Genomic DNA, 14,216 nt, shown 5'->3' with positions numbered 1-14,216 from the left:
CAACATTCTCCCCGCAGGTCCCTTGTGCTCTGGTATCACATTTTCCCCGCAGGTCCCTTGTGCTCCAGCATCATTCTCCCCGCAGGACCCTTGTGCTCCGGCATCATTCTCCCCGCAGGTCCCTTGTGCTCCAGTGACACATTCTCCCCGCAGGTCCCTTGTGCTCCAGTGACACATTTTCCCCGCAGGTCCCTTGTGCTCCGGCATCATTCTCCCCACAGGTCCCTTGTGCTCCAGTGACACATTCTCCCTGCAGGTCCCTTGTGCTCCAGTGACACATTCTCCCCGCAGGTCCCTTGTGTTCCAGTGACACATTCTCCCCGCAGGTCCCTTGTGCTCCAGCATCATTCTCCCCGCAGGTCCCTTGTGCTCCGGCATCATTCTCCCTGCAGGTCCCTTGTGCTCCAGTGACACATTTTCCCCGCAGGTCCCTTGTGCTCCGGCATCATTCTCCCCGCAGGTCCCTTGTGCTCCAGTGACACATTCTCCCTGCAGGTCCCTTGTGCTCCAGTGACACATTCTCCCTGCAGGTCCCTTGTGCTCCAGTGACACATTTTCCCCGCAGGTCCCTTGTGCTCCAGCATCATTCTCCCCGCAGGACCCTTGTGCTCCGACATCATTCTCCCCGCAGGTCCCTTGTGCTCTGGTATCACATTCTCCCCGCAGGTCCCTTGTGCTCCAGTGACACATTCTCCGTGCAGGTCCCTTGTGCTCCGGCATCATTCTCCCCGCAGGTCCCTTGTGCTCCAGTGACACATTCTCCCTGCAGGTCCCTTGTGCTCCAGTGACACATTCTCCCCGCAGGTCCCTTGTGCTCCAGTGACACATTCTCCCCGCAGGTCCCTTGTGCTCCGGCATCATTATCCCCGCAGGTCCCTTGTGCTCCGGTATCGTTCTCCCCGCAGGTCCCTTGTGCTCCAGTGACACATTCTCCCTGCAGGTCCCTTGTGCTCCGGCATCATTCTCCCTGCAGGTCCCTTGTGCTCTGGTATCACATTCTCCCCGCAGGTCCCTTGTGCTCCAGTGACACATTCTCCCCGCAGGTCCCTTGTGCTCCGGCATCATTCTCCCTGCAGGTCCCTTGTGCTCCAGTGACACATTTTCCCTGCAGATCCCTTGTGCTCCGGCATCATTCTCCCCGCTGGTCCCTTGTGCTCCGGCATCATTCTCCCCACAGGTCCCTTGTGCTCCAGTGACACATTCTCCCCGCAGGTCCCTTGTGCTCCAGTGACACATTCTCCCTGCAGGTCCCTTGTGCTCCGGCATCATTCTCCCCGCAGGTCCCTTGTGCTCTGGTATCACATTCTCCCCGCAGGTCCCTTGTGCTCCAGTGACACATTCTCCCCGCAGGTCCCTTGTGCTCCAGTGAAACATTCTCCCCGCAGGTCCCTTGTGCTCCAGTGACACATTCTCCCTGCAGGTCCCTTGTGCTCCGGCATCATTCTCCCCGCAGGTCCCTTGTGCTCTGGTATCACATTCTCCCCGCAGGTCCCTTGTGCTCTGGTATCACATTCTCCCCGCAGGTCCCTTGTGCTCTGGTATCACATTCTCCCCGCAGGTCCCTTGTGCTCCAGTGACACATTCTCCCCGCAGGTCCCTTGTGCTCCGGCATCATTCTCCCTGCAGGTCCCTTGTGCTCCAGTGACACATTTTCCCCGCAGGTCCCTTGTGCTCCAGCATCATTCTCCCCGCAGGTTCCTTGTGCTCCAGTGACACATTCTCCCAACAGGTCTATTGTGCTCCAGTGACACATTCTCCCCGCAGGTCCCTTATGCTCCAGTGACACATTCTCCCCGCAGGTCCCTTGTGCTCCAGTGAAACATTCTCCCCGCAGGTCCCTTGTGCTTCAGCATCATTCTCCCCGCAGGTCCCTTGTGCTCTGGTATCACATTTTCCCCACAGGTCCCTTGTGCTCCAGCGGCACATTCTCCCCACAGGTCCCTCATGCTCCAGTGTCATTCTCCCTGCTGGTCCTTCATGCTCCAGTGTCATTCTCCCAACAGATCTATTGTGCTCCAGTGACACATTCTCCCCACAGGTCCCTTGGGCTCCGGTGGCACTTTCTCCCTGCCGGTGCATGTTACTGCTGATGGGAAGCGTCTCCCCTCCATTCCCCGGTGGCACTTATAAGTGCTTCTTCAATTGTTAAGCTTACTTATAAGTGCCACCAGGGTGGGGAGACGCTTCCCGTCAACAGCAGCATGCAGCGGTGGGCAGAACATAGATTAGTATATTGAAAAAAATAAAAAATATATTATTTTCAATTAGCGCAGCTGCAATCAGTGCTGCGCTTGCGTTGTTCCACTGAATAGAAGCGGCGCATGCGCAGAACTGACTACAGCTGCTGTAAGATAGGAGCAGGTAAGGAAAAGTATCTATTTTTCACAAAAATTACAGCTTTTGTGAATAGATAGTTATGGGGAGGAGGAATGACAGGGAGGAGGAGGAACGAGGGAGGAGGAGGAGGAACAATGGAGGAGGAGGAACGATGGAGAGGAGGAATGATGGATTCCTCCGGTAATTAGGTAGAACTCCATGCCAGCTCTAAACCTACTTACCTCCAGGGAATATTTAGTAATGATGAATAGGCCCCAGTCTGGTGGACCGCTGGGTGCTGCTGCTACTCTACTGGAGCTGTCAGTGAGCAGGGTCTCTGGATCCTGTAACTGGTCCCTGTTTCCAGCTATGGTGCGGACCTGTGGAAATCTGGTTCTGTCTCCAATTGGGTCCCTGTGAGTTACCTGCTACCGACTCTTCTGCCCTGGTGGTGAATCATCTCTGTTCCATGTTTAGTGGTTTGGGACTGTCTGCTGCTTACCTCTGACAGGGACTGTGGTTGAGCTGCATCTGGCACAGGTGGCTTGGGAACTGGGACTACTTCTAGTGTCTAGTGAGCTAGGCCGAATGCCCAAATCACTTTATTGTGCAGGCCCACCTGCCAATAGGCTATAACTAGTGATCTGGGCCTAATGCCCAGATAACCTTATCACACAGGCCCACCTACCAATGGGCGGTATCTAGTGATCTGGGCCTAATGCCCAGATCACTTTATAATGCAGGTCCACCTACTTATGGGCAGTATCTAGTGATCTGGGCCTAATGCCCAAATCACTCACTCCTAACAGGGCCTGTAGGAAAATGCCCACCTCTGGAGCCTAGTGCCCAATTATCTGTCCCCAGGCCTAGCTCCTGACTGTGCCACAGGCTTGATGCTCGAACCCTGGTGGCCTAGGGAGGAGTTAGACAAAAGTGAAGGTGGCCCAAGGCCGCCTACCCATTGCGCTGAGAGAGTCTGCAGTGGGGAACATTGTGAAGCTCTTTTTCTTCCCACCACTGCAGATCTCTCTGGTCCTCAGCTACAGCTCCGCCCTCCGCTGACAGCCGCCGTCCTCAACACTCTGGATTCGGATGTTGATCGCGGAGTCTGCCGTCATCTTATAGCGCCTCTGGAACTCTTCTCCTCTGCAGGCGATCCTCTTCATTCGATCCCTGCCGACGGACTGACTGGCTCCGCTCAGCAGCACCTAATATACGGAGCCGCGAGGGGGTGAAGCCATGATGTGGTGAGCAGTGATTGGCACGCCGTGACAGATCCAGATTGGCTGTCCACCTGCGAGCCATTACTGGCTCGCAAACGGCGCCAATTTCAAAATCAACGTCTTTGATTGGATGCGCTTGAATCTATTCAGATACAAGCTTGTCCAGCCCTGTCTCTCGCAGCCCCACAGCGCCGCCTGAAATGCCATCGATTGCCAGTCCAGTGAACACTGGATTCCGGCATGGGTCAGGCCCTGCACCGGTGACCCTGCTCACACACCCTTTGGACAGCCCCCCAATGGATAATTGCATAAAAAAAAGTAAATAAATGTGTGGAACACCCCAAAAAATTATTTAGAAAAAGGGGGCGATAGAGTGCAAAGTGGGGGTACAAACTTAAAAACTAGCAAAATAGACTTTTAGGGGGTCTGTAAGTATGGGGGAGGTGTTTTTTTGATTGCAGGTGCTTGTTACAGGTGCGTTTTTTAAAACTTTACTTTAGCGACTTTAATCCATGCTTGCACCCATTTTCAAGTACCCCAATTTTGACAGAACTACTTTTTTCACCATTAAAAACTGCTTAATGCTATTCTTCACCACTTGTGCAAAGACGCTAATTAGAAGTTATGGACACACCTTAAGTACCCCAAATAGCTTTATTGGGGCTATTCGGGGGCATGTACATTGATCCCCAATGTTAGTGCATCTTTTAGGGGTTGTCAGGCTGATTTCCCCGATTCCGACACCACTTTTCACCTGTTTTTTATTTGCTGGGTTGCGCTTTAGAATTGAATACGGCAAATCGCGGGGACGCGCACGATAAGTTTCCGCGGCTCAAATACGTGATGTAGGTGAAAAGTCTGACAGGCAAAAAAGTATCACGGGTGTGAAACTAATTGAATACGGCCCTATGTATCAGAAGAATTAGAAATTGTTGGTTAAAGTGAAGAACACTCTCCATTCATTCACTTTGTGATATTGTATTGTCCCATCCTGGCCAGGAAAATAGCTCATCGTAAATATATGTTTTTTATTCAGCAAAAAAAAGAATATTGTAATTACTGTAAACTCTATGAACACGTCCTTTGAAAGTGAAGTCACAGTGATTCCTCCCGGCCGCTGGTGTAGCCCTAATATGCGGCAGATACTTCCCCAGAAGCGCGTGTGCACTGTCCAGCTGCTGCTCACTAGTGACAAAAGTGCATTTCTCCTCCAGCACCACCTGTCAGCAGCTGCATTAGAATATTCATTACTGGCACTTTCTTTTCTTGGTTTGTTTTGTACTGATCACCTTTTCCCCACCCTCCTCCTACACAGACTCCTTGTTCCTGTTCTTCCCTATCCATTCTCTTATTCCCCTTTCTTACCTTCCCTCTTTCTTCTACTTCTTCGAGATGTGCGCGGACACCCTTGTTTTGGATTTGGTTTTAATTCATCATCATGTTTTGGTACTGGTCTTGGCAAAACCACCCTCAAGTGTTTTGGTTTGGATTTGGTTTTGGATTCCATTAAAATCGATAAAAAACAATAAAAACGGGATGTAGTTTAATTCCCGGCTGTCGGGGTGCCAACACTTAGAATGCCGGAACTGGAATCTCAACACCAGTCAGAATCCTGGTGCCAGCATCCAAATGGAAAATATTGGGGTTAGGGTTTAGTGTTAGGCACTGGGGGAGGGTTAGGGTTAGGCACTAGGGGCAGTGGAGTAACTACTGTAGGGTCTTTGGCTCAGGGCAAGATGAAAAATGTCTCCCCACCTCCAACTGTGTGTGCCCGCTGCGGTCTCACTACTCCATCCTTGCACTGAGCAATGGATCTGACACAGCGCCCAGGGCACGTGCCCCGCTCAACTCCCTTGGTTATTCCACTGACTAGGGTGAAGGGTTTAGGCTGTGGGGGACAGGGGGAGTATTAGGTTTAGGGCTAGGGTTAGGATACTTACTGCTTGGGGGGGACCTCACATTATTTTTTTCTTAAATTAACCCTTTAAGACTTTTTATACACAGAGAAGCACACACGGATCTCACTGAGCATGGGTGAAGTGCCGGGGAGTGTGGGGAAAGCACAGGGGAGCATGGGGGAAGTGCCGGGGAGCATGAGAGAAGTGCCAGGGAGCATGGGGAAGCACCAGAAAGCATGGAGGTAGCGCAGAGGAACATGGGGGAAGCATAGGGGAGCATGGGGGAAGTGACGGGGAGCATGTGGGAAGTGCCGGGGGGTGTGTGGGAAGTGCCGGGGAGCATGGGGAAGCGCCGGGCATCATGGGGAAGCACTGGAGAGCATGGGGGAAGCACAGGGGAGCATGGTGAAAGTGCCGGGGAGCATGGGGGAAGTGCCGGGGAGCATGGGGGAAGCTCCGGGGAGCATGGGGAAGCGCCGGGGAGCATGGGGGAAGTGCCGAGGAACATGGGGGAAGCACAGGGGAGCATGGGGGAAGCGCAGATGAGCATGAGGGAAGCACCGGGGAGTGTGGGGAAAGAGCCGGGGAGCGTGGGGGAAGCGCCGGGGAAGCACAGGGGAGCATGGAAGAAGCACAGGGGAGCATGGGGGAAGCACAGAGGAGCATAAGGGAAGCGCCGGGGAGTGTGGGGAAAGTGCCGGGGAGCGTGGGGGAAGCGCCGGGGAAGCACAGGGGAGCATGGGGGAAGCACATGCGAGCATGGGGGAAGCGTAGGGGAGCATGGGGGAAGCGCAGGGGAGCATGGGGGAAGTGCCGGGGAGCATGGAGGAAGTGCCGAGGAGCATGGGGGAAGCGCAGGGGAGCATGGGGGAAGCGCAGGGGAGCATGGGGAAGTGCCGGGGAGCATGGGGGAAGTGCCAAGGAGCATGGTGGAAGTGCAGGGGAGCATGGGGGAAGCACAGGGGAGCATGGGGAAGTACAGGGGAGCAGAGGGAAGCAGGGGGAAAGCACAGGGAAAAGGGGGGAAGTGCAGGGGAGCTGGAGGAAGTGCAGGGGAGTGGGGGAAAGTGCAGGGAAATGGGGGGAAGTACCGGGGAGATGGGGGAAGCTCAGGGGAGGTGGGGGAAGCGCAGGGGAGGTGGGGGAAGCGCAGGGGAGTGGGGGGAAGCGTATGGAAATTGGGGGAAGTACCGGGGAGCTGGGGAAAGTGCAAGGGAGGTGGGGGAAGCGCAGGGGAGTGGGGAAAAGCACAAGGAAATGGGGGGAAGTACCGGGGAGCTGTGGGAAGCGCAGGGGAGTTGGGGGAAGTTCTGGGGTGTGGAGGGAAGCACAGCAGAGTGAGGGGAAGTGCAGGGGAGCGGTGGAAAGCAGCTGTGCAGTATTGTACAAAGAAAATGCAAATACAACAGGAGGCATCTGTAGGAAATAGAAGCCTCTGCGATCTCAGGGCCTGATTCAGAGCCGGACGCTATTTGCACTCGCTCATCCAGAAAAAGGGGCTGGCTATTTAAATTGACCGTTCGCTCTTTGCGGTCTGTTGACGCCTCTTTATTTCTGAATGAGCGAACAAAACATGCGGACATTTATTTGTAAAAAACGCCCCCTGGCCGTTCGCATCATACGTCATCTTCGCTATTTATTAGATTAATCGAGTACATCGAAAGGCGTCTGAACTGCTCGCAGTGCTTGGGGTTGGATTTTCCTACCGCAATCATGCGAACAGTTCAGGCTAAGAGACAACCAAGTGACGTGGTCGATGATGCTGCTTTGTTAATTATGCACACCCTTAAAACGCCCGTTTTGACCGTTTAGCACACCTGCGTTCGGATCTCCACTCCCCGTTTTCAAGCACCTTCCCCTGTTACCACCCACAAACGCCTCATCCTGTCACTCAAATTAGCAGGCATTCGCTATTTTGCGAGCACACGATTTCCGACCACAATGACTGGTTCGCGCATGCGTACTAAAACCCATACGCATGCGCAGATGTGCGAACATCGCTCGGAGCGAACGAGCGGCTGCTTAGGAGCGGCTCTGAATCAGGCCCTCAGTGCGATGTCCATAGTCACAACCATTGTAAGCAGATGCTGTCAGAACCCCTCTGCTAGGTCCAGGAAGTCCGCATCCACTGACTCAGACTTTGAGCTCAGAACACCTACAAAACAGGGCTAGCACGCCCCTGTATTGTACAATGGTTCTGGCATACAGTACTTCCCAACTTTCTTATTTTCCTCCCTGGGAGAAGCCCAGAGAGGACACACAGGTGAGGGGCGATGAGTCACATCATTAGGCCCCGCCCCCTTGTGATAAAATGCCACAAATCCAACATATTTAAATAGGGGGCTGGGCCAAATGATGCCATTCTCATAGAGTCACATTATCAGCCTCCGTCCCCTTCTCATGGACAACCAATCCCCGGTATAATTCTCCTCATTCTGCCCACATCACTAAGAAGTGCCGGGATGTGGGAGAGGTGCCTCTTGCTTTGGACAAATGTACAGTATTGTCTCATGTTTACCTATGAGAATAAATATTCTGTGACACCTGTCTAGTAGATTTATCTGGACATCTGCAGATAAAATACTATTTTGAACGTTGTAACAATGTCTCCTGCGTGTTCTGCAGCTCCGTAAGAAGTATGGTCCAATTTTCACTGTGTGGAAATTGACGGATCCTGTTGTGGTTCTCTGTGGATATGACGTGGTGAAAGACGCTTTGTTGAATAATGGTGACAAGTTCAGCGGCCGCCCATCCGCACCAATCATTGATCGCTACTCAGAAGGATACAGTAAGTCTCCCTGGTTACTTTAGAACTTACTGACATCTCAAATCAAGGCTGAAGGGGAAGCAGTCGGGAAGCCAACAGAGGCAATCCCGACCGCCGGCTTCCCGACTGTCTAATCCTGGTAAGGTACAAATGACAGGTCGTCAAAATCCCGATGCCAGTCATTTTACCTACGCCGGGAGCCCAACGCCCGGCATCCCAATCAACCAGTGGTATTACATACTGATCACAGCTGAAGTTAGTTTCTTATTGAGCTACTGTAGTGTCCGATTCACTTCTTATTCCTGCTCCAGCTTCTAAATCACTTCTTATTCCTGCTCCAGCTTCTGAATCACTTCTTATTCCTGCTCCAGCTTCTGAATCACTTCTAATACCTGCTCCTGCTAACGATTCACTTCTTATTCATGCTCCAGCTTCTGATTCACTTCTTATTCATGCTCCAGCTTCTGAATCACTTCTAATTCCAGCTCCTGCTAACGATTCACTTCTTATTCATGCTCCAGCTTCTGATTCACTTCTTATTCTTGCTCCAGCTTCTTATTCACTTCTTATTCCTGCTCAAGCTTCATATTTACTACTTATTCCTGCTCCAGCTTCTGAATTACTTCTTATTCGTCCTCTAGCTTCTAATGTACTTCTTATTTCTTCTCCAGCTTCTCATTCACTACTTATTCCTGTTCCAGCTTCTTATTCACTTTTTATTCATTGTCCAGTTTCTTATTCACTTCTCATTCCTACTACAGCTTCTGATTCAATTATTATTCCTGCTCCAGCTTCTGATTCACTTCTTATTCCTGCTCCAGCTTCTTATTCACTTCTTATTCCAACTACAGCTTCTGATTCACTTCTTATTCCTGCTCCAGCTTCTTATTCACTTCTCATTCCTACTACAGCTTCTGATTCAATTCTTATTCCTGCTCCAGCTTCTGATTCACTTCTTATTCCTGCTCCAGCTTCTTATTCACTTCTTATTCCTACTACAGCTTCTGATTCACTTCTTATTCCTGCTCCAGCTTCTTATTCACTTCTTATTCCTGCTCCAGTTTCTTATTCACTTCTTATTCCTACTACAGCTTCTGATTCACTTCTTATTCCTGCTCCAGCTTCTTATTCACTTCTTAATCCTGCTCCAGTTTCTTATTCACTTCTTATTCCTGCTCCATCTTCTTACTCACTTCTTATTCCTGCTCCAGCTTCTGAATCACTTCTTATTCCTGCTACTGCTTCTGAATCACTTCTTACACCTGCTCCAGCTACTTATTCACTTCTTATTCCTGCTCCAGTTTCTTATTAACTTCTTCTACCTGCTCATTTCTTATTCACTTCTTAATCCTTCTCCATCTTCTTATACACCTCTTATTCCTGCTCCAGCTTCTTATTCACTTCTTATTTCTGCTTCAGCTTCTTATAAACTTCTTATTCATGCTCCAGCTTCTGATTCCTTCTGCAGCTTCATATTTACTTCTAATTCCTGCTCCAGCTTCTGATTCACTTCTTAATCATGCTCTAGCTTCTAAATGTGCTTCCTAATTTTCCTCCAGCTACTTATTCACTTCTCTTTCCTCCTCCAGCTTCTTATTCACTTCTTATTCCTGCTCCAGCTTCTGAATCACTACTAATTCAAGCTCCAGCTTCTTATGCACTTCATATTCATGCTCCAGCTTTTAATTCACTTCTTATTCCTGCTCCAGCTTCTTATTCACTTCTTAATCCTGCTCCAGTTTCTTATTCACTTCTTATTCCTGCTCCATCTTCTTACTCACTTCTTATTCCTGCTCCAGCTTCTGAATCACTTCTTATTCCTGCTACTGCTTCTGAATCACTTCTTACACCTGCTCCAGCTACTTATTCACTTCTTATTCCTGCTCCAGTTTCTTATTAACTTCTTCTACCTGCTCATTTCTTATTCACTTCTTAATCCTTCTCCATCTTCTTATACACCTCTTATTCCTGCTCCAGCTTCTTATTCACTTCTTATTTCTGCTTCAGCTTCTTATAAACTTCTTATTCATGCTCCAGCTTCTGATTCCTTCTGCAGCTTCATATTTACTTCTAATTCCTGCTCCAGCTTCTGATTCACTTCTTAATCATGCTCTAGCTTCTAAATGTGCTTCCTAATTTTCCTCCAGCTACTTATTCACTTCTCATTCCTCCTCCAGCTTCTTATTCACTTCTTATTCCTGCTCCAGCTTCTGAATCACTACTAATTCAAGCTCCAGCTTCTTATGCACTTCATATTCATGCTCCAGCTTTTAATTCACTTCTTATTCCTGCTCCAGCTTCTTATTCACTTCTTAATCCTGCTCCAGTTTCTTATTCACTTCTTATTCCTGCTCCAGCTTCTGATTCACTTCTTATTCCTACTACAGATTTTGATTCACTTCTTATTCCTGCTCCAGCTTCTTATTCACTTCTTATTCCTGCTCCAGTTTCTTATTCACTTCTTATTCCTACTACAGCTTCTTATTCACTTCTTATTCCAGCTCCAGCTACTTATTCACTACTTATTCCTGATCCAGTTTCTTATTAACTTCTTATTCCTGCTCATTTCTTATTCACTTCTTATTCCTGCTCCAGCTCTTTATTCACTTCTTATTCCAGCTCCAGCTTCTTATTCACTTCTTATTCCTGCTCCAGCTTCTTATTCATAGTCCAACTCCTTATTCACTACTTATTCCTGCTCCAGATTCTTATTCACTTCTTATTTCTGCTTCAGGTTCTTATAAACTTCTTATTCATGCTCCAGCTTCTGATTCACTTCTTATTCATGCTCCAGCTTCTTATTCCTTCTGCAGCTTCATATTTACTTCTAATTCCTGCTCCAGCTTCTGATTCACTTCTTAATCATGCTCTAGCTTCTAGATGTGCTTCCTAATTTTCCTTCAGCTACTTATTCACTTCTCATTCCTCCTCCAGCTTCTGATATGCTTCCTGTTCATGCTCCAGCTTCTGATTCACTTCTTATTCCTGCTTCAGCTTCTTATTCACTTCTTATCCCTTCTCAAGCTTCGGATTCACTTCTTATTCATGCTCCAGCTTCTTATTCATTTTTTATTCATTGTACAGTTTCTTATTCACTTCTTATTCCTGATTGTCTCTTATTTACTTCTTATTCCTGCTGCAGCTTCTGAATCAGTTCTAATTCAAGCTCCAGCTTCTTATTCACTTCTTATTCATGCTCCAGCTTCTTATTCACTTCTTATTACTGCTCCAGTTTCTAATTCACTTCTTATTCCTACTACAGCTTCTTATTCACTTCTTATTCCTGCTCCAGCTACTTATTCACTACTTATTCCTGCTCCAGTTTCTTATTAACTTCTTATTCCTGCTCATTTCTTATTCACTTCTTATTCCTGCTCCAGCTCTTCATTCACTTCTTATTCCAGCTCCAGCTTCTTATTCACTTCTTATTCCTGCTCCAGCTTCTTATTCATAGTCCAACTCCTTATTCACTACTTATTCCTGCTCCAGATTCTTATTCACTTCTTATTTCTGCTTCAGGTTCTTATAAACTTCTTATTCATGCTCCAGCTTCTGATTCACTTCTTATTCATGCTCCAGCTTCTTATTCCTTCTGCAGCTTCATATTTACTTCTAATTCCTGCTCCAGCTTCTGATTCACTTCTTAATCATGCTCTAGCTTCTAGATGTGCTTCCTAATTTTCCTCCAGCTACTTATTCACTTCTCATTCCTCCTCCAGCTTCTGATATGCTTCCTGTTCATGCTCCAGCTTCTGATTCACTTCTTATTCCTGCTTCAGCTTCGTATTCTCTTCTTATCCCTGCTCAAGCTTCGGATTCACTTCTTATTCATGCTCCAGCTTCTTATTCATTTTTTATTCATTGTACAGTTTCTTATTCACTTCTTATTCCTGCTCCAGCTTCTTATTCACTTCTTATTCCTGCTCCAGCTTCTTATTCACTTCGTATTCCTGCTCCAGCTTCTGATTCACTTCTTAATCCTGCTCCATCTTATGATTCAATTCTTCTACCTGCTACAGCTTCTTATTTGCTTCTTATTCCTGATTGTCTCTTATTTACTTCTTATTCCTGCTGCAGCTTCTGAATCAGTTCTAATTCAAGCTCCAGCTTCTTATTCACTTCTTATTCATGCTCCAGCTTCTGATTCACTTCTTATTCCTGCTCCAGCTTTTAATTCACTTCTTGTTCCTGCTCCAGCTTTTGATTCACTTCTTATTCCTGCTCCAGATTCTGAATCACTACTAATTCAAGCTCCAGCTTCTTATGCACTTCTATTCCTGCTCCAGCTTTTAATTCACTTCTTGTTCCTGCTCCAGTTTTTGATTCACTTCTTATTCCTGCTACAGATTCTGAATCACTTCTTATTCATGCTCCAGCTTTTAATTCACTTCTTATTCCTGCTCCAGCTTCTTATTCACTTATTATTCCTGCTCCAGCTTTTAATTCACTTCTTGTTCCTGCTCCAGCATCTGATTCACTTCTTATTTCTGCTCCATCTTCTGATTCACTTCTTATTCCTACTCTAGATTTTGATTCACTTCTTTTCCTAGCTCCAGCTTCTGATTCACTTTGTTTTCTTGTTCCATCTTCTTAGTCACTTCTCTTTCCAGCTACTGATTCACTTCTTAGTCCTTCTCTTGCTTCTTATTCACTTCTTATTCATGCTCCAGCTTTTTATTCACTTCTTACTCCTGCTTCACTTCTTATTCACCTCTTATCCCTGCTCCATCTTCTTAGTCACAGCTTTTTCCATCTTCTGAGTCACTTCTTTCTGGTCCAGATTTTTATTCACTTCTTATTTCTATTACAGCTTCTGATTCACTTCTTACTCCAGCACCAGTTTTTGAGTCACTTCTTATTACTGCTCCATATCTGAGTCACTTCTTATTACAGCTCCAGAATCTATATTACTTATTATTCCTTCTCCATCTCTTGAGTCACTCATTATTCCTGCTCCAGCTTCTGATTCACTTCTTATTCCTTCTCCAGCTTTATATTCACTTCTTATTCATGCTCTTGTTTCTAATGTACTTCTTGTTCCGGATCCAGTTTCTAATGTACTTCTTATTCCTGATCAAGCTTCTAATTCACTTCTTAGTACTGCTCCAGCTTCTGATTCACTTTTTATTCATGCTCTAACTTCTAATATACTTCTTATTTCTTCTCTAGCTTCATATTCACTTCTTATTCCTGCTCCAGCTTCTTATTCACTTATTATTCCTGCTCCAGCTTCTTATTCTTGCTCCAGTTTCTGATTCACTTCTTATTCATGCTCCAGCTTCTGATTCACTTCTTATACATGCTTCAGTTTCTTATTAACTACCAATGGTTCCCAACCTCTTATTAATTTCTTATTTCTGCTCCAGCTTCTGATTCACTTCTTTTTCTTGTTCCATCTTCTTATTCACTTCTTATTCCTGCTCCAGCTTCTTATTCACTTCTTATTCCTGCTCCAGCTTCTTATTCACATCTTAGGCCCTCATTCAGACCCACTCGCAAGCGGGCGCACGTACGTTAGGCGTACGTACAAAAATATTTAAATTCAATGGCTCGCTCGTATTTTCGTTCGCATCTAAAATACCTCCCTAAACTCTGACGACCCCTCCTCTAACTAACGAGCGTACGAAATAGCGAGCGTACATCCCCGAAATGGCTTGAAAGGAACGCACGCACAAGTATAAACAGGAAGTGTCGATTACCTGCTCCTTTATTCTGCCTACCTCCATCAATCGTATCATGCCAATCAATGTATCAATTAGCTTAATTGTTTGTTTTTTTTCAACACAATGCAAGAAACTTTACTCTTGTCCGTGTTTGTGTTTACCCGCAGAATACGTACGGATGAAACATTCGCTTTTATTGTTCAAAAAACATGTGATCCACAATTAAACAATTGTTCTATTGCTGTGGATCCCCGCATATTTCCCGGGGTTCATTTCTTTATTTAAATTTGCTTACGCATGTCACTGCATCAAGCCTATCATAACTCTCCAGAGATTTCTGGCCCTGTCG

At 47.2% G+C, this 14,216-nt stretch overlaps 1 protein-coding gene across 1 annotated transcript in view; it reads left to right on the top strand.

Annotated features, from left to right (window-relative positions):
• Positions 1 to 14,216, top strand: part of LOC148431379 (cytochrome P450 2C8-like) — a 113,694-nt gene that overhangs the window by 31,961 nt on the left and 67,517 nt on the right. Inside the window, exon 3 of the mRNA XM_088466040.1 lies at positions 8,063 to 8,225. Within this exon, the coding sequence (XP_088322166.1) occupies positions 8,063 to 8,225 (163 nt within the window). The remainder of the gene's footprint in view (positions 1 to 8,062; positions 8,226 to 14,216) is intronic.

Source organism: Taudactylus pleione, unplaced genomic scaffold, assembly GCF_031769625.1.
Source record: "Taudactylus pleione unplaced genomic scaffold, aTauple2 ptg002344l, whole genome shotgun sequence".
NCBI classification, from domain to species: Eukaryota; Metazoa; Chordata; class Amphibia; order Anura; family Myobatrachidae; genus Taudactylus; species Taudactylus pleione.
The sequence above is the reverse complement of the archived record's forward strand: the minus strand, read 5'-3'. Positions and strand labels throughout refer to the sequence as shown.